This window comes from Dermacentor variabilis, chromosome 1, assembly GCF_050947875.1.
Source record: "Dermacentor variabilis isolate Ectoservices chromosome 1, ASM5094787v1, whole genome shotgun sequence".
Classification (NCBI taxonomy): Eukaryota; Metazoa; Arthropoda; class Arachnida; order Ixodida; family Ixodidae; genus Dermacentor; species Dermacentor variabilis.
The window spans coordinates 219,321,039-219,340,447 of NC_134568.1; the positions used below are offsets into that span (position 1 = coordinate 219,321,039).

At 41.9% G+C, this 19,409-nt stretch overlaps 1 protein-coding gene across 8 annotated transcripts in view; it reads left to right on the forward strand.

The window, feature by feature from the left end:
• Window positions 1-19,409, forward strand: part of AP-1gamma (adaptor protein complex 1, gamma subunit) — a 198,357-nt gene that overhangs the window by 14,807 nt on the left and 164,141 nt on the right. For 7 of the 8 annotated variants that reach the window (XM_075669213.1, XM_075669194.1, XM_075669206.1 and 4 more), the window contains one exon: window positions 18,972-19,185. In XM_075669213.1, coding sequence (XP_075525328.1) covers window positions 18,972-19,185 — 214 coding nt within the window. Of the gene's footprint in view, window positions 1-5,360; window positions 5,388-18,971; window positions 19,186-19,409 lie in introns of all 8 variants that reach the window. The other variant, XM_075669238.1, reaches the window with a different exon arrangement.

The following is a 19,409-nucleotide window of genomic DNA, read 5'->3' on the forward strand; positions in this document are numbered from 1 at the left end:
AGTTTGAGGCAGATGTAGCTCTGAAGCTCCTTCTTGTTCTGGGGCTTAGGCACCTTGAGCACAGCATCAACTTTGCGGGGAGCCGGGGCTAGGCCAGCCTGGGAAACGACATGTCCCAAGTACTCAACACTGGAGGCCCGGAAAATGCACTTTTCCAGCTTGAGCTTGAGGCCGGCGTCCTGCAGTCGTTTGTGCCAGGACGGTGTGCAGGTTTTGTAGGTGGTCCTCTTCGTCGCTGCCAGTAACTAAGATGTCATCCAAGTACACCGCCACGTGCCTCATGCTCCTGAAGAGGTTGTCCATCTCCCTCTGAAATATGGCTGGGGCTGAGGCTACGCCAAATGGTAAGCGCGTGTACTCAAAGAGCCCCAAAGTTGTTAATATTGTGACATACTTCCGGGAGTCATCCTGGAGCACCAGCTGCTGGTAAGCATCACTGAGTTCGAGCTTGGTGAACTTCTGTCCACTGAAAAACGCTGACCAGAGATCTTCAATCTGGGGCAACGGGTACTTCTCAATGGTAGCGACGGGGTTGATGGTAACCTTGAAATCCCCGCAGATCCTGACACTGCCGTCTTGCTTGAGGACTGGTACGATGGGAGTGGCCCATTCAAACGTCTTGACGGGCACTGGAAGCCTTCTCGCTGTAACCGTTGCAGCTCCTGGGTTACCCCTTTCTTCAGGGCGAACGGCAGTGGGCGAGGCTTGAAAAAATGAGGCCGGGTACATAGATGCCAGCCGTCATACCGACGAATGTGCCCACCCCTGGCTGGAACAGGGACTTGAACTCGGTCAGGAGGCTGGGGACGTCTTTCACCACATGCAGGCAGGTTTTATGGTACTCTGGCAGACGAACCAGGCGGACTCATCTCCCTCGAACGGCTCGCGCCTTCCGTACAGCGGCATGGTGGCAGCAACGAGGGGCGGTGTTTCGCCGTTCGTGGCGGCGTGGGACGATCTGTGGGTACTCGTCGCCAGTGTCACGATCAGCCCGGGTCCGTGAACACGGGAGGGCTCGAAGCACCCTCCGTTAGACTGACGCTCCGCAGCGTGGTGGTGATGAACGATGACTGACCGCCGAGGAGCTGTGCTCACCGGTGTTTATTGGTGCAGTGACCAATGTTGCCTACCAAGCCTGGCGGGCCAAGTTTATGCCCGAGGGGGCATATCGCAGGAGACCTTTTCTTTTTTCTTTTTGCACGAGGTGCATATGCTCAATAAATCTGATCTGCACAAAACTCAATTTTTATATCTAGAAACTGTAGGCAGTTACACTCGGGCACTTCAATGGTCAATTGCAAGCAATTTCGATGTTGCCGGAATATGGATAAAATATCGTGCACACTCTCTTCGAAGTTCAAATTTCTGTCCTTATTAAAAAATATCAAAACATCGTCCACATATTTAAAGACTTTAGAAACATGCCTAGCTGGTAAAACCTGATGTAAAAACTTGATCCGTTTGTGTAAGAAAAATATTACACAATACTGGTGCCACACAGGATCCTATACATATGCCGGCTTTCTGCAGAAAATACTGCTGGTCAAATGTTATAAAAGTCGATTGCAGGTAAAACTCTAAAAGGGTTAAAAAATCGTCAATGGAAACTCCCGCATTGTTCTGAAAGGAAATGGGTTCGTATTTTTCGATACACTCGGACTGCAGTAATTAGGGCCTTGTGAGGAACAGAGTAAAATAAGTCTACCACATCCACGGAAAAGGCGCGTCCAACATCACATTGCAATTTTAGGAAGTCGCACACTTCGTCAGATTTCATTGTAAGAAATGGGTCGTCCACTTCAAGTGTACTGAAATGTTTCAACAAGAACTGGCTTAGCTCCTTCTGCCACGAGCCTTTTTCTGTGGCTATTTTTCTAAACAGCATACCATGCTTATGCATTTTTACTGAAAAGAAGGCTTTCAAGGCATTATTTTTGCTTTTTCCTATCTGTTTGCCAAGACGATCTAAACCAAACTGCTCACATAGATGCAAAAGCTCGGGAAGTAATTGAGGCTTTCTTTATCGGAAAGAAAGGAAGTATATGTGTCAGTGACCCATCAATATCTTTATATTAAAGACTGAAAAGAAATATTTAACCAGTACGCTTCCATATCAGTCTTAATCTGATAGTGTTCCTTGCGTCTGAGACGGCTATATAAGTGTGTGGTGTGCCTCCAATTAAAGCAGTTGTAAGTGGCGCTCTGTCCTGTCTCCCTTCTTGTTTCTGTGTGTGTTCGCGCCTAGTACCCTAGATGAATTGCGACCAACTCGCAATTCATTAGACCAAGGACAAGACGTCCTTTTAAATGTATGGTGTGGCATACTTGGGGACAGAATCATTGGCCCTCACTTCTTCGAAGGGAACCTCGATGGAAAGAATTATGCACATGAAATTCTTGCTGGTGTCGCCGATAAATTTGCCTCAAGTCTCCCTCTCAACGAACTGTGGCAAGTTTGGTTCCATCATGACGGGGTCCAACCACATTTCTCCTCCACTGAAAGGAACTGGTTAAACTGTTACTTTCCACAGCAGTGGATTGGACGCAAAGGAGAGATGTTTTGGTCGCCGAGATCCCTTGATCTCTCTCCACTGGACTTCTTTTTGTGGGGCTACGTGAAAGGTCGCGTTTACGCAGTTGAGACCACCGATGTGAATGAAATGAAGATTAGAATAGTTACCGTCTGTAGAAGCATTAGCCTGGAAATGCTGCGCAGAGTTGTCGACTCGACGCGAGAGCAGTTCATGTGGTGTGTTGCGGCGGAAGGCAAGCATTTCGAACATTTTTAAGCCGTTGGTTTCTTGGTGATTGTCATAATTCTAAGTTGAATAAGATATCATATCGCTCGAAACTAATATTGTGTAAGCAATGGTATACTTGAAGCAAATTTCTAAAATGTTTGTATGTTTTGTTTGTATGTAGGCCATGGATTTACACTACGTGTTTTTCTTTTTGTTCTTTTATTCCCACTTCTTCCGAAGTAATATCGGAATCGGAGCTGTGTGCAGCTAAATAAACATGAATTTGACTATGTTGACAATTTCATGCTCTGTCATGAGGACTGGTAGACGCGTTCTAATTTTAAAAAGGTGACATAGACAATACGGGCCATTAATCCGCGTTTCCTAAGCGCTGGCAATGCAGGGTCGTAAATTCTCTTTACGCATGTGCAAGGCGCCCTGGAAACTTTAGTGGTTAATAATGTGCTGTATGGCAACTGACGCTGTCGCTTTACGTTGTGAGATGGAATTAATTTCAATCATTCTGCAAAATTATCATTTAAAAAAAGCAGAGCAGTATTGCTGCACCTGAGTGCATAAGAAGTCTTAAGCGGCAGGTCATCTTGTCACCCACTCTGCTAGCAATTGCTCAAAGAAACGGGGCTCGTCTCGCGTCGCCTGCAGTCATTCTTTGGTTTCACTGGCCAAGAACGGAAACGCTGGCTGAGAACGAAAAGTAATCACCATCGCCTATCACCCCACGTTCTTGTTGGAGCGCCATATGAAACAGCTCCGTCGCACTAGGGAGGGGCCTCGCTTGTATAATTAGACGGCTTGGGCTGACATTTCAGACGTGCATATCTCAAGACACAGGCGCCTTAGTAAAATTGCACAAAATGGAATAGTCGCCAATTTGCAGCACCTCTTGAGTTTTCAATATAAACCTACGTGCTAACTGCAGTAAATAGAAAGTTAATTATCGAATTTAATTAAATACTGACAGTACGACGACAATTATCCTCACACTTTGCGACTGCCTGGCCGCATAACCTAGGTAGATAAATGGATTCTGTGTACGCCTCCTTGCATTTTTTTTTTAAACCAGGAAAGTCTAACTTTGAACATCCTGTATATGGAGTGGAGCTTTCTGCACTTACCCATAAGTGGCTAAAAATACCTGCCGATTCTATATCTAGGGATTTGGTTTATACCAAAAAGTGCTGAATTCTGGAATTCTTGTGGCTACTCAAACTGATTCTTCGTCGCACCTGACACACTACTTAGTGGGAGGGCTCCGTGCAAATTCATTTCATGCTACCCAGGACTTTTGATCCACATGACATTGCTGAAGAGTTTTTGGGAACTCGGAAGTTGAGGCCGATTGTAAGAGCATGGGCAGGCAGAAGTCCACAGTCTGCCCGCTTCACTGGTTTTCTTTTTATGAAGCTGCGAACAGCTTTTTCTCAACATGCTAAAGGCTAAAAATGCAAGAAAGAGGTGATCAGCTTCTCAAAAGACGAAGTTTCCAAATGTAAGTGCCAGCTTGATACTTACTGCCATGAAAGACATGCAGTTGGAGAGCACTCTTGTGTTTCATGTGCACCAGATTCTTATCAGCCTCCTAAAGTTGTAGTTCTGGAAGTCAGTGTATTGCTTTAAATCACAGACGAGGCCACCCGCAGCGACCAGAAGTATAATTCTTTTTGTACAGAAAACTGCTTATTGAGAACTGGTACTGCGGAATGGAGCGGAACCATAGATGACTGATATGCACTTCAGTGAGGATCTTCATTCTTTTTGTTTGTTGCCCGCAGTCTGAACCAAAATCTAAAGAGTGACCTGTCAGAGGACTTCAGTGTTTACTGTTAGTTATTATGTATGGGGACAAGGGAGGAATCGGTGATGGAGACTATAAAGGGGGGTTCGTGGAGTATATGCGTTATAAAGTGCAGGGTAAGGTTGAGCTCATCCTTTTCTGAAATGTGCACCATCCTCAGTGGCCATGCCTGTCAGTTGTAGCATTTAAATTGCTTTCCTTTGTGCACCTAATGTCAAGACGGCGGGCAGCTCTTTCGATGGGGGCATAATGCAAAACCCCTCGTGCACCGTGCATTGGGTGCATGTTAAAGAATGGCAGGTGGTCAAAATAATCCAAAGCCCTCTACTACGACATTTTTTATAACCCACTGTGCACTTTTGGGGCATTAAACCCCGCAATTCAAGCTTTTCCCAAATGTTGATTGTAACCAGGGAATTGTGCTGCAGCTTTTTGATGAGAACTTCCGTATGCATACGTGCAAGCATTTTAAGAAATTTGAATTCTAAATAATTTGCCTCATGGCCTTTCTGACAATAAAGCTTTCTTGTGCCAGTGTTTGCTTCCCATTGTAAATAAGTGTGACCAACTTTTCAAACCAGGACAAAACCGATAAGGGCTCACTGTAAAAAAACAGGTGCTGGTAAGTGCCAAATTTTCAAGGGAAATAAATGCCGATAAATAAGTACCTGCTGAATTTCAAAGAAATAAATGGTGGAAAATTCAATCTTTATGTCGTGGCCTCTTTTGTCCAAATGACCATTCGTGTACTTCACTTCTTATGGTCGGGTGTTAAGACATTGTGTGCAACATTTGCTTTGCAGCTAAAGGGGTGTGTGTACTTCTAACGTGTAAGTGTTGACTGTTCTGATGCAATGAATGGAGCTTTGTTGCTTAAAACAAACCTCGTTGCTGTTATGGTAGTAATTAGGTGCAGTGATAGCATCTTCTTGTGTTTGCCAGATATGTGCTTGCCTCTCCTCCGATTTCTTTTTTTCCTTTCATGTGAATGGGGACATGAAAATATTCTCTTTATGCTAAATGAGCTGTAGTAGCTTGTTTCTGTAGCAGTTTTGCACTGTGTATGTGCATGTCACTGAGGTTGAAGTCACAAAGATGCAGGAGCACCTTGATGTTGTACAAGGGGATGGGGTGCTTCACCAATGCTGTTTTGTCGGCGTCAGCACAAGTATTTGGCGTCCTTGAGCTGTACTGTGAATGCAGACCTGAAAGCTGCCATGTGGCAGCTTTGGGTAGGTATTGTGGATATCTGCTTTTCATTAGGAGAGCACTGCTGCACTAAATTTTTGTCTCAAGGACGACCTGCATTAATGTACTGAAGGGAACATGTGTCTGGGAGGCCGACATGGATTTTGCAAGCTTAGTTGCATCTGTGAGAGGAGGCAGCATCTTTCATGCAGGTTATAACTAGGGTCCTTATTGGGATTTATATTTTTTTGAAATTTGGCAGGTAAAAATCTGGTGCTCTATTTAAAAATTAAAAACAGGGAGAAAACTTTTTTTTTCTGTTGGGCACAAAAGCTGGGGAGAAATAGGGGTTTTGTTGTTTGGCAGCCGAAATTTTGGGATATTGCTCATGACTGTGATATTGCTCAAACGATTAAGACACACAATAGTCTCCCTTAGCCCTCAAATATTTCATTTAAACCAGCAAAATAAATCACAAGAACATGTATTGGCAGGCATGTAAACGTGCCTATTAAACAAGTATGAAAGGAAGGACAGGTAGGACAAGTAGGGTAAGGACAGGTAGGACAAGTAGGGTGTACTTTCAGCTGGTTATTTGAAAGCCCTGTCATTATATAGAAAAATGTGTCAGTGTAGGCGCGCGCGTGCACACACACAAACACAAACAAACACACACACACACCACGAAAGCTACACTGATGCATTCTTCATTTTCTTTGGAAATTATCTTATACACATGCACACGCACGCGGAAGCTACACTGACACATTTTTATTTTTCTTCGCAAACCATCTTTGCTGTGATAATCGATTGCAATAAATGGATTGCAGTTGCAAGTGAGATGTCTATTGGTTTATTTAGCAGCTCTATTTGCTATGTACTGGCAAATAGAGCTGTTCGAAAATCATATGACAGACTCGTCTCCACAAATCTTTGTTTTCAGGCATTATTATTAGATTAAAATAAACGTCAACAAAAACAGCAAATAGAGGCGAGTCTGGCGATCGCTTCATTCCTTCAGAAAAAAAGTAGAAAATGCTGTGCATGCAGCATGCTTTGCAGGAGATGTGGTGCTTTTCATTACCAGGCCTTATACTTGTTGAAGTACATTATCATGTGCTTTGAAAACATTTCTGTGTCCATCCTAGACCTGTTAGGGCTGTAGTCCATGTTTGTTGTCATCTTGTTTTCTTGGTTCTCAAAATACACTCTTCAAAATTAATGGAATACTAGCCAGATGAATCGGCCATCCTTCTTTGAACATAACATATTTAGCTAAACATCCTCTCAATGCCACATCAACTGTTGGCAATGCAGTGCAGCGTCTGGGCTGCATTAATTCCTGCTTAAGTGTTGGGCTGTTCTCGTTTAAGTGTCGAGGGGAAAACAAGGCATACACCATTTCATATATTAATGATGTTAATAGTATGATATATCCATGACTGCTTGCTCGCAAAATGTGGGCAGTGTTCATTAGTTGTTAAACACCTTCACTTGTTCTTTATGAAAGGGCAAACTTCATGGAGAAATCTTGTTTCTTTACATAATTTTCACTAACATTGATTGTTCTTGGTGCAAAAAAAAAAAAAAAAAATATCGGGTTTTACCCAAAAACAAGGGACCTTAGTTATAACTATAACTGATGTTGAAGTGAAACACTCGAAAAAATTTGCTGTGGTAGAATGTCACGAAATTCCGTTAATTGCAAAGGAATTGTTTTTCTTTCATTGCTTTTTGCCTGGACGTGCACATGGCTATAGCAAAGTAGGTTGCTATTAAATAATTACTGTTTTTGGAATAGTAAGGCTTTCTTCTGTTGGGGAGTTACTAGTAAATGCAAACATGCTGTACAATGGCTTTTGTCTTCTCTCTCTCTCTCTCTGTCTATATATATATACTATATATATATATTATATATTATTATATATTATATATATATATATATTATATATATCCCTTTTTTCTATTCCTAAACTGCAATACACCATGGCTCCATCTCCATAATATTGCCATTTTAGTGCCATTTTTTTTTTCAAGTAAATGGTCAACACATTGTCTCTACTTCTGTTCTACAGTCTTGGGTATTAAGATGCCATTGTTTAATTTTATGTTCAGTGGACCCCTGTAATATGCTATTCATGGGACTGCTAGCATGCACACATATATATACCTGTAAGCAGAAAACATGTTAGGTGAGCATCACGGTGGATTTCAGTGATATGACTGGGAAATTGTAACAACAGGAAGCTCACTAGTGGAAAAAAAGTTCATGACGTTCTGCTGTAGCTTTAAATGTTTTGAAGTAATTGAAATGGTTTAAAGCCGGTGGCAGAGTGGTTGTTCGACCTCCAATCAATTTGCCTGCTTTTACAAATTTTTAAGAATAATATAACTGGGGGATATAAGAATAAATGCTTTTTTTTATAGAATGGAACAGTTTGCTAGCATTGGTAAGTTATATTTAATATGTAGGGCTAGCAAGCTTTGGAGCTAAGTTGGTACAGTGTGCACTGTTATCAATGGGTTAAACTGGAAGAATTGTAAATGTGGCATTTGTGCAAGCTTTCATGGTGCCTGTAGACATTAAAATGTTGGCATTACAAGGGTCTGTCAGATGTATGGGGTTTCATTATTGTAATGTATTGAACATTTGACTTGTTTTTAAGTGCAACAACCATTGCATCAAACACACATCCTCCATTAGTTTGGAATCATGGGAGCGCTTTTTGTGAAATATTTTGTTGGATGAATACACAGGTATAATACACACCTCATGCCCCATTTCTTCATGAAGGTCTTGCCTCACAACTTTCTTCAGTGTTTGGGCTAGTTATGTTGCTTCTTGGCCTTTTAGCTAAGGTAGTACGCAGTTCCTGTTATATTTCACCTAGTATGGACTCTGCACACATTTGTTACGCAGGTAAGGTTCGGTGTTGATGGAAAATGTAGATAAAAGGTCATTTCAACTGTTGCACAGCCATTGTGGCCCCCGCCATGAGTAATCTTTGTGGCAACAGTATAAATTGAGGTGTGTCTGCTCTCAACTGGGTTGGAGGTCAAGGGTAATTTTTCAGGTCTGTGCACAGTGCACTGATGACATTTCCTCAGATGCATCCAATGATTGCTTCATTTGCTTCCCAGAAGTTATTTGGCATGAGCTTTTCTACTGATAGCTGAGTAGCAAATTTTCTTAACTCTTGTGAAAAGTTGTGTTCTTTTTCTTTGCTCTTTCTGTTGAATTTAGTGATTTGTCTCCAAAGTTTGATCTCCTGACACTGTTCTTACGAGAGAGCCATTGCCTTGGCTTGCTGTCTTTTTATTCAGTTGCCGAGCCTTGATTTCTCCCTGATGCCATCAGTTGTCGCTCGCTGCTGTAGTTTGTTTTATCTGCTTGACCCGTAGCTGAAAATACGCTGTTCTAAACTTTTAAGCCCACCTGTGCCGCTGCTGTAGTGATGGATATATTGCATACCAGCTTGCTGTTGGTTTTATAGAGTCCAGATACTCTGTGATGTATGTTCCATGTGGGGCAGCCATCCTGACACTACTGCTCTGCCATATGTAATGTCACTCCATTGTGCAGCTGGTTTTTCATGTGATTACAACAGCAAAAGCAATTTTTTAGGTTAAAGACAGTGTCATTGCAGACATGAGCGACGCTGGGCTTGTTTATTCGACTAGCCCACGAGGACAGGCAAGGTGGTGTGCATTCTTTCCTCTGCCTGTCTTCATATAGTGTGCTGTTATACTGTTAAGAGCGTGCTATCGCTAAATAAATTTTTACGGTGTTTTCATCAGTTTGTTCATGATTGCTGTTTGTTTTTTGATGCCCCTGCGCCATTAAAACCCAGCAATCGTCATCAGTTTGTTTCCATAGTATAATACATTTTTATTATGCTTTAATCAATTTGTTTTTCCTGCCCAACCTAGTATTTCATCCTTGTCTACGTTGTGGAAGATCTAAGACGTAATGCTGGGTGTTTTGTTGTCCTGGGAAAGTTCAACATCTTGGACATCCGTATGCATCCCAGAATTTGTACATACCAGGTGTTCTTATACTTTTAACATGAACTGAATAAAACAAAAATTGCCTGAGGCATGTAGCACAAATCTACTTATTGAGCTGGATTACTCAAAAAGGTGGACATTACTTAAGAAATCGAAATTAATAATTGACTAATTAAACAAAATTCACAATTCAGCTTTTTAACTAATTGATTTAGCACACATATTGCACTTTACTCACTGTAGCCAGTGATTTCACTAGGCATGTCCACTTGGAACAAATTTTGAAGCTAGCACCAGTGTTGAGATAAGTGTTATTAAACTTGTCGTAAAAGTGCGCCGCTGTCCCACTTAATTCCTTAGTAAACTTTTTTCTTGTGTATTGACGCTCAAACATAACTGGAGCACCAATGCATTTCATCACACACACACTGGGAAGGCATATCTTGAAACTGCTGTCATCCTAAGAATTTGTTCCAAGTGGGTTTTTCTGAGCTTTCTGTATATGTATATTTTCTTTTTGGAGTCAGTCCTTTCTGGTACCAGCATATCTCTAAAATACCCCCCCCCCTCCCCCCGCTACAGTGCCCTTGTGGTGCTACAGGTATTTGCATGAATAAATAGATATGCCTTCAGAACTTCGACTACAATTTGTAACTTGCCATATGTGCCATAAGGTAATTAGTTTAAAAGCTAATGAGCAAAATTTTGGTAGTTAGCTGTGTATGCTCTTTGATTTCTCATGAAAATAATGTACGCTGATTAGAGTAATGCAGCTCAAGAAGTAGAATTGTGCAACATGTGAGATCAATTTTTAGAAATCGTGTTAATAAAAACAGCACCCTATACGCACTATATATGTTTAACGTCAGCTACAAGTAGGTTGAGTTGTGCACAGGTAGACTATAATTATTATTTTGTGCAGTGTTCACCTCATCTTTCGTAGTGTGTTCTGATTAGTATTTCACTTTCATGGCATAGTTGCTGTGAACTGCATATTCACAACTCTCGATGTTAACTAAAAGACCAACCGCTGACCACAATTATTTGGTTAAATTTTGTTTCTGGCTGGGGAGGTTCTCACAATGAAAGTATCAGGAAAGCTGAAACCACTTATTTAACCCCTTAATTGTCAATGATGAGATGACTCGTCATCACGAGTGCCCTCTGGTGCCAATGACGTGAATTTTTGCCAATTTTTGCAAAAAATTTCAGAAAATGCAGAACATTAAAAAAAATGCCACAAAATATGCAGGTCTTGGAAAAATATTCTGTACTTCTAAAAATTTTTTTGGAATTTGTCACAGCAATTAAGGGTTTAAAATGCCTATAGAGAGAGAGAGAGAAAGATTGAATCATTTTAGACTGATAAAGTAAAGCATTATTTGAAAACTGTTTTCATTAATTTCACAGTTAGAGGTTTATTATTATAAGGAAAAAATGAAAGGCAAAGTTAAATTTCCTTTGGTTTGTGCCAAATACTCTGTGCCAGGATGTCAGTGGGATGTCATGCATTTGAAGTAATATTTCATATTTTGACCATTGTGCCTCTATTGAAGTTCTTGAAAGTTGCCAAGGCCATTCTTTGGCTTTATTAAACTACAATGCAGCTCATCTTTACCAGTAAAAAAATTAACTAGGCCCACACAGGTGCTGTCAAAATCCATGATGTCAAGCTGGTGCGAGAACTTTCAAGGTGGTGCTACCACCCACTTTTCATTTTTACATGTTTTCTGGGTTACTGAGCCTCTTCTTACGCCAAGAGCGGCTTTTTTTGTATTGTAGGAGGGCAATGTACTAATACAGGTAAAATTATTTTTCCCTTTGGTGTCCATTAAGGCACTTACATAACTCAGATTCATGGTGTGCACATGTAGGCTTTCTTCATTCCATTCAGAGTGTCTAGCATTGTTTAGATAGAAAGTACATTAATTCACTTTGCGTGCACTTTCTGAATTAGTTCAAGAGATGCTGCACTTTATTTGCTTCACCAGTGTAGTGGGGCAAATATGCACATTGCCATTCATTTTACGCAATGCAGGCTTTGTGCAGAATAAGTTAGCTGTTCCGCACAATTGCAGGGGAGGTAGTTGAGGCTTTGTGCAAGAAGCACGGAAATGGCACTTAACTGGGCCGGTGTAATGTAAAACTATTCCAATCTGTTTTTATTCCAAATTGGCCATTAGCCCTCCCCGATAGGTCAAAGGGGCTCAGGCTCAGCCCATTTGGGCTGGGCACTCACCCATATGGGCTGGACTCTAACCATTCTGACCTATCACGGAGGGCTAATGGTCGATTTGGAATAAAAACAGATTGGAATAGTTTTGCGTTATACCGGCCCTGATGTTAACAGGTTCGCTTTGTCTAGCATGAATTAAAACGAACCTTTTAATTTCTAGGTAGTGATGCACCCACCTTGCATATACAAAACTCAAAGGAACAGAAAGAAGTGTTCAGTTTATCTGAAATTTCGCTTATGGGAAGGGCAAAAATAATGAAAATCTTATTTGGAAAGCATAAAGAAATTGCCTTACTTGAAAAGCATGTCCTTTGACAATGCTGTGTCAAACTGGCATGCTTGTCACTCTGAAAATGTTGCTGCTAGGTCAAAATAAGTGACAGAAGAGTGATAGGGAGAGTGATATGGACAACATTGAACTCAGTTGTTTAAATAGATTATAGTACTTACTTTCATAACAGTTGCTGTCATTGGCATTTTTTTAAACATGTGCGTATTGTGTTGTGCACTGCCCTGTTTTTACACTGGCGGCATGCTCTGAAACAGGTGTTCTGTTTGCCTGTTGACATTTGATGTATAAAGGCTAGTGCCACTTTAGTGTGCCTAAATACAACACATGGCAGAGTATAAAACATCTGGAGAAGAATGTGTTCATTCTTTATTACAGTTTGACACACTTAAGACATACACAAGTTGCATATGGTTATGTGATGAGCTGTGCCATGGCTTGCTTCTTTGGGATAAAAGCTTTCCAAATATATAGCATATTTTTTGGGTAGGAGTGTGCGAACATTAGATTTTAAGATTGAATTCTGGAAATGAGCAGAGCAGCTCCAAAACCGAATCAAATATTGAATAGCTTTAGAATAGCTTGCAAATAATGTGCAGCCTTCTCATCATTATTATCAACGAATTTTACATCCTGGTTTTCACGGCATTAGAATGCTTCTGTCACGCTGCACATTGCAAAGCATGTTATCATACAAGAGGGAGCAGTAGGAACAATTAAGAAGTTTGCTTAAAAAATTAATGCTCTTCAGAGAATACGCAGTCATGCATTATCACATAAAGTTTAAAAAGCCAGCCTTGTAGGCCAATTAGCATCTGTCTACACCTTAGCAACGAAACAAACACACATGTCTGTGGCAACGGCAGAGCGGAAAAAAGCACTTTTTCTCTACTTCAAGTGGTCAAAGCAGGTGGCACCACTATTGTATCCTAGTACATTGCAGTGTTCAGATTTAATTTGGTGAGAGCACACATGTATTGCATCTGCAAGTACAGGGTTTGTCCGTAAAGTAATGAGACTGCCTTAGAAGGGTTTAGGTACGAGCAATTTGGTGCAGGTCATTCATTTTAAACAGCACCAAAAACGCGGACAAGGAAAAGCACACAACCAGCACTGACTGCCAACATATTTATTGAAGCCTGCACAAATATATACTATTTGCAGCGAGCTGAAAGAAAGAAAGAAAGAAAGGAAGAAAGGGAATGCGAGTCATTGTCAATCAACTCCTACTGTGCATGCGTCACAAACGTAAAACTATACAAATGTAAAATACAGAATACGGACACAATCGAAACTGATTAAGTTCTAAGGAACTTAAGTTCCTTATCGCAAACAGCGATAGCCGGTACGCTTACGCAAGTGGCTCCTAACTCACAAATTGAAAGGGCTTCAAAGATTTCCCTGGCCATCTGATCACTGTATATACTTGGCACACGGGTGTCTTCTAGGCAGGGTCAGCAGCCACGCTTTGCACAATGAAGAGCTAGATTGCTACCAGTCTTAATCTTAACACAGTGTGCATGCTCACGTAAATGTTCATTAAGGCAGCATCCTGTTTGCCCTATGCAAGTGCAGCCACAAGAGGTGGGAATGTATTAACTACATTGGTTTTGCAATCTACGGGCTTGGCGGTATGTTGCTTACTATACAGCCCAGGCGTTTGCCGGCTATCGTTGACAATTATGCGCAACCTTATCAACTTGTTAGCAGCAGTAAACTCCACCTTAACACTGGCCCAGCCTGCGGCTTTCTTGATTCGGTGGGACACACAATGTACATACGGGATCGGAACAGTCTTGGTTATGTCCTTTACCACTTCACATGGTTTCATGGGGGAATGAACCTCTTACAATAATTATTGACTTCCGTCAAGGATGACAGCAGTTGTGTTGGATAGCCACTTGCCTTAAGCTGATGGACTTGGTTAGTGAAGCTGCTGGACATCAAGTGGGGACACGAGGGAACGACAGCATTTCTGAGAGCCACTTCACCATTTTGAAGAATTGGAAGTGTAGTGGAAGAGGTGTTTCTTATAACGTGGGGCATACATCCAACACGTGTGCTTCTCCTGGAGTTGCAGTGCAAGGTCAAGGAAGTGGATTTGGCCTTTTCCAGGCAATTCCCTTGTGAACGTCACCCCTCGAAAAATGCTCTGAGTTTTTCGAAAACATGGTCGAACAGAAGTAGCTTGATTTGGGTAGGCAGAAAGGATTACCAAAAAATTGACGTAACAAAATACTTTCCCAGGACCTAATGTGCTGAGGTGATCCAGGAGGAGATTATCGTAGTGCACCAACAATAAATCACTCATTATGGGCACAATGCAATAGTTCTAAAGAACTTAATCAGATTTGATTGTGTCCATATTGTGTATTTTACACTTGTATAAGTTTGTGATGCATGCACAGCTGGAGTTGATTAATGATGACTCGCCTTCCTTTTCTTCCTTTCTATCTTGCAGCCTGTTGCGAATAGCATATATTTGTGCTGGCTTCAATAAAGATGTTGGCAGTCAGCGCTGGTCGTGTGCCCTTTATTGTCCGTGTGTTTTTTTGTCGCTGTTTAAAATCAAAGAGACTGCCTGCTGCATGGAGCTGCATTCGCCAGTAGCGCTCTTCCTGGAGGTGGGATTTGTGGTGGGGGTTCTAAGCTAAGTAGCGCACCAGGCGGCAGTTGCGTCTGAGTGGCAGTCACATCCGAGCTCTGACGCAGTGAGGATCTGAAGTGGCGCAAAAGCTGTTCTAGATTTTGTCATAGCAGAAAAACATAAAAAGTGGAGCATTTGCTGGAGCGGCAGTACGCAATGAAATTTTGCTTTCACCTGGGAAAAAGCGCTTCTCAGATGCTACCTTGGTTAAGGAGGCTTACAAAGACGATGCCCCGTCTAAGGGCCCAGGTTTTTCGGTGGTTCACTGAGTTCAAGAATGGACGGGAGACTGTTGAAGACATGGAACGATCCGGACGGCCTTTCGAGTTGTTTGGACTAAGATGTGGCCAAAAAATCTCCTGGACTCTGACCGTCGTTTCAGTATTAGATTAATTACTGAAGACCTTAACATGTGCAAAACAATGGTTCACAAAATTATTTCTCAAAATTTGAACATATGGAAGGTTTTTTTGAAATTGGTGCCAAAAGTGTTGAGTGATGAACAAAAACGACGAGTTGGCGTTTCCTGTGATATGTTGGTGCAGTTAGAAAGTGAACAGAACTTTTTAGATGGCGTAATAACAGGCAACGAATCATGGGTGTTCCAGTACGAACCAGAAACCAAGCGTCAAAGTTCGGAGTGGCACACTGCGAACTCCCTGTGCTTAAAGAAAGTGAGAATGTCAAAGTCCAAGGTGAAGACAATGTTCATTGTCTTTTCTGGCAAGCGTGGGGTGGTCCACAAGGAATTTGTACCTCTGGAACGAACTGTCAACGCCGTGTTCTACAAAGAATTCCTTGAGCACCTTTACAGAGCTGTCGAACGGAAACAACCGGTGATTGACGATCGCTTCCCGTTCCCAAAGCTCAAGAAAAGCCAGAAAGATCACTGTTTCGACAATGTTCCTGCCATCCAACGGGCTGTCACAGATTCTCTGAAAGCGGTTACGCCAGCTGACTTCGAGGGAGCCTTTGCAGCGTGGGAATCGCGAGGGTTGCAATGTGGGCTTGTTGGTAATGCATCTTCAAGGGGTGTACAGTAGCGCGATTAAAAGACGGGACAAAAGAAGACACACAGGGACACACACAGCGCTGTGTGTGTCCCTGTGTGTCTTATTTTGTCCCGTCTTTTAATCGCGCTACCGTACACTCCTTCAAGGTGGGAATCGTGTTGGCAGCAGTGTATCGATGCCCAAGGAGACTATTTTGAAGAATTTTAATTATAGGTACCGATCAGATCAGTCAACCTTGTAGTACCAAACAATAACCCACTGCAGAAAGCCATGTCTAAACAAAATTTTGTTGTGAGTGATTGTGGTCTAACTTGGAAGGTCTGGCTCCCTGAGTGACGCAGTGAGCTATAGTATGTTATGTCCGCAGTGGATGGGATGAATGTAGTCACATCCTTGCTTCAATTTTATGTTTGATCATTACACAGTCGACAACGTGAAACATTTGAAAACTGTTATAAAAATATTTGGCTTTTATAATAGTGTCTATTCAATTGGTTGTACGAAAGGTTCGAATATTGACACACCGCTATTCTTTCATGTTTGACATTCTAAGCTCTTGATGTGCATGACATTGGAACATTTTGAGGCTGCTTTTTAGAATAGAAAATCGTAGGCACTAGCCTGATCTACTGTTGGTGTCCCTTGTTGCTGCCAGTGCAAGAATGAGTACAGGAGCTGGGATAAGTATGTGTTAGTTACAATGAAATGTACAGAAATGTTAGTTTTCAGACGTAATGTTTTGGTTACCTTTGATAAACATGCTTGAGAGTTATAAATTTATTTGTTATGGTTGCCTTCATACATGCTGATTTTATGTTCTGCTTGCATATGCTGTGAGGAGGATCAGGGACCGAAGGGCCCGCTTTTAGTTAGTCACAACAATATGAAGGAAAACATAAGGGAAATTATTTGTTGCTTTTAATTGAAATGTTAAAATGATAAGAATTGTTGGATGCATTGACAGGATTCATAGCAGAAATGTGACATCAAGAAATAATTAACATCAAGATGGGACTATTGCAGAATTTGGCTTCTGGATTTCTACTGAAATGTAACTGGACAAAAAGAAAGAAGAAAAAAGAATACATGTAATAGTTAGACTTGTCAATGTGATGTCTCTCACCAAAGCCTTTAGTACTTGCATTGTGCTGTTGCCAGCACATAATTAAGTGTTGCCATTTATAATAAAAATTAGTATGGAACAGGTTAGATAGTAAGCCAGAAACAGAATAGGTTCTGGCTTGCTAAAGCAGGAATGATGAAACAACAAGGTAGTGCTTTGTGTCAAGTGTGCAGATGCGCTGAGTGGAATGGGTCAGCCCTGCGAAGATGACGAGACACTGCTGTGGTTGCATGCGCACACTGGTTGAATAATTATTCCACCAATGAAAAAGGCCACGACGACGGCACGAGGCGTGAAATGAAAGCATGAAGCGCTCAGCCAATGAGCTGCCTACACGGCAATGCTGAAGAAAAAAGAATCCGGGGAGACGGAGAAGAGGAAGCCAGTGGGGAAGAAGGTATTCGCCAGTGCTCTTGGCACAGGAGTGAACCCGTTGGGCATCAGGCCCGTGCTTGGTGCCTCCTACTGGACCAAGGCGACCTTCCAGAGGCGCAGTCGCTACATTGTTCGGGTCTCGGGAAAGAAAAGTGGTGTACCATGTCACAGAAGTGAAGCCCATGCACCAGGGGCAGAGTCAAAGCCACTAGTCTTTGTATTCGGCTTCGAGGCCTCTACCGTGCTAAGGCTACCCCCTCATGTTCCCAACAGCATAACCATATTTCCCCCTGCATCTTTGAGTTCATGTTGTTTGCCTGGGGGCGACCATGACTTAGTTTTGATGGCGCCTAGCCTCACCACCTCTTCCAGTCTGTCTCACTGCTACAGTGCAGATCATCAAACTGTAGGTGTTCTTGACTCTGACCTGTCCTTTTAGATTTCTACTTTGTGTGTTTGACCAGCTGTGCCTGTTTATATGGTTTGTGCCAATGTGCCACTTGTTTAATGAATGGTTTTGTTTTGCAACGAATGTTTTCGTCTCTTCATACCCGGAGGTTCTGCCTCAGGAGCGATCATTCTAATGAAAGAACCTCATCACGAATGGGTAGCGATGCCACCTTCAAGTTTGCACACTAGCTCGCTGTGACATCATGTATTTCAATATCTGTGCAGGCTTAGTTAACTTATTGGGAAAGATTGACTACATTGTGTTATGAAGGAGCCAGACTGAACTAGAAAGTTTCGAGAACTTTTACTGTGCTACAATGGCCAAAATAAAAAAAAAATACTTGAAAATCTGTGTTGCCACACTGCTGTACCAGCATTGTGGTTCCGGTGTGAAATTTAAGAAACTGAAGTTTAGTAATGATTTTTTTTTCTAGTAATTGATCTCTTACTGCACATATAATGAAAGTGGAGTTTTAAAAGAATGCTTTACTAGTCTTAAGTGATTTTGTGTGTCTCTTTAGTACCTCTACTCACATTTAACTAGCCTCGGCTAGACATTGTCAGACTGGGTGGTCTTGGGAATAGGTGGTTTTACATTGTTTTTTTTTTTACCTTCCCACTAGTGAAAGCGAAGTATTTAGTTTTCTTTTTTTTACCTTCCCACTAGTGAAAGCGAAGTATTTAGTTTTCCAGAGGTATAATCTACTTGCCTAGCTTAACTTTCTGATTTGCATTTGTGTTTGCTTTTGAGTTCATGACAGTGGCATAAAATATAGTTTTGGGCTTGTATTGAAGCTTTTCGCTTAATAACTGCATGTTTGCAGTGATGTTGGATACAGACTGCTGTGAGACGACCATGACAGCATGTAACTTGGTGCAATGTGGAAAGTACATAATGCGGAGGAGTGGTGTGAGGCTTTCCAGTCTTTATTCTGTTCATTAGTTCACCGTGCTCCAAAGCACATGACTTCATGGCACTTGACGAAATATGTTTTGGAGGCCTTGAAGTTCATTTATATTGAAGTTTCCAAATGTCCATATGTTGTACTATGATGTTCTTGTAGTGATCACAGTGAATTTTGCAGATTGACAACAGGGATGCCGACGCCTATGCGTCTGCGAGACCTGATTCGTCAGATCCGGGCAGCCCGAACAGCAGCAGATGAGCGGGCAGTCGTGCAGAAAGAGTGTGCCTATATCCGGTCAACATTCCGCGAAGAGGACAACACCTGGCGTTGCCGCAATGTGGCCAAACTCCTCTACATTCACATGCTTGGCTATCCTGCACATTTTGGCCAGGTATGCTTTTTTGTATTCCTGGCAATTCTATGTTGAAATAAAAGGTCCAAAACCGTACTTGAATGGCCATGTGGCCACTGACAGATTCATTCTTGTAAAGTATGTATTTTGCATCATTAGCAATGTTTTGAAGCTGTTTACATGCTGTTATTTGAAATATTTATGCTCAAACTTGTGGAGCACCATACAAAATGTGACATTTCGAAGCGCGTGCGCGTGTGTGT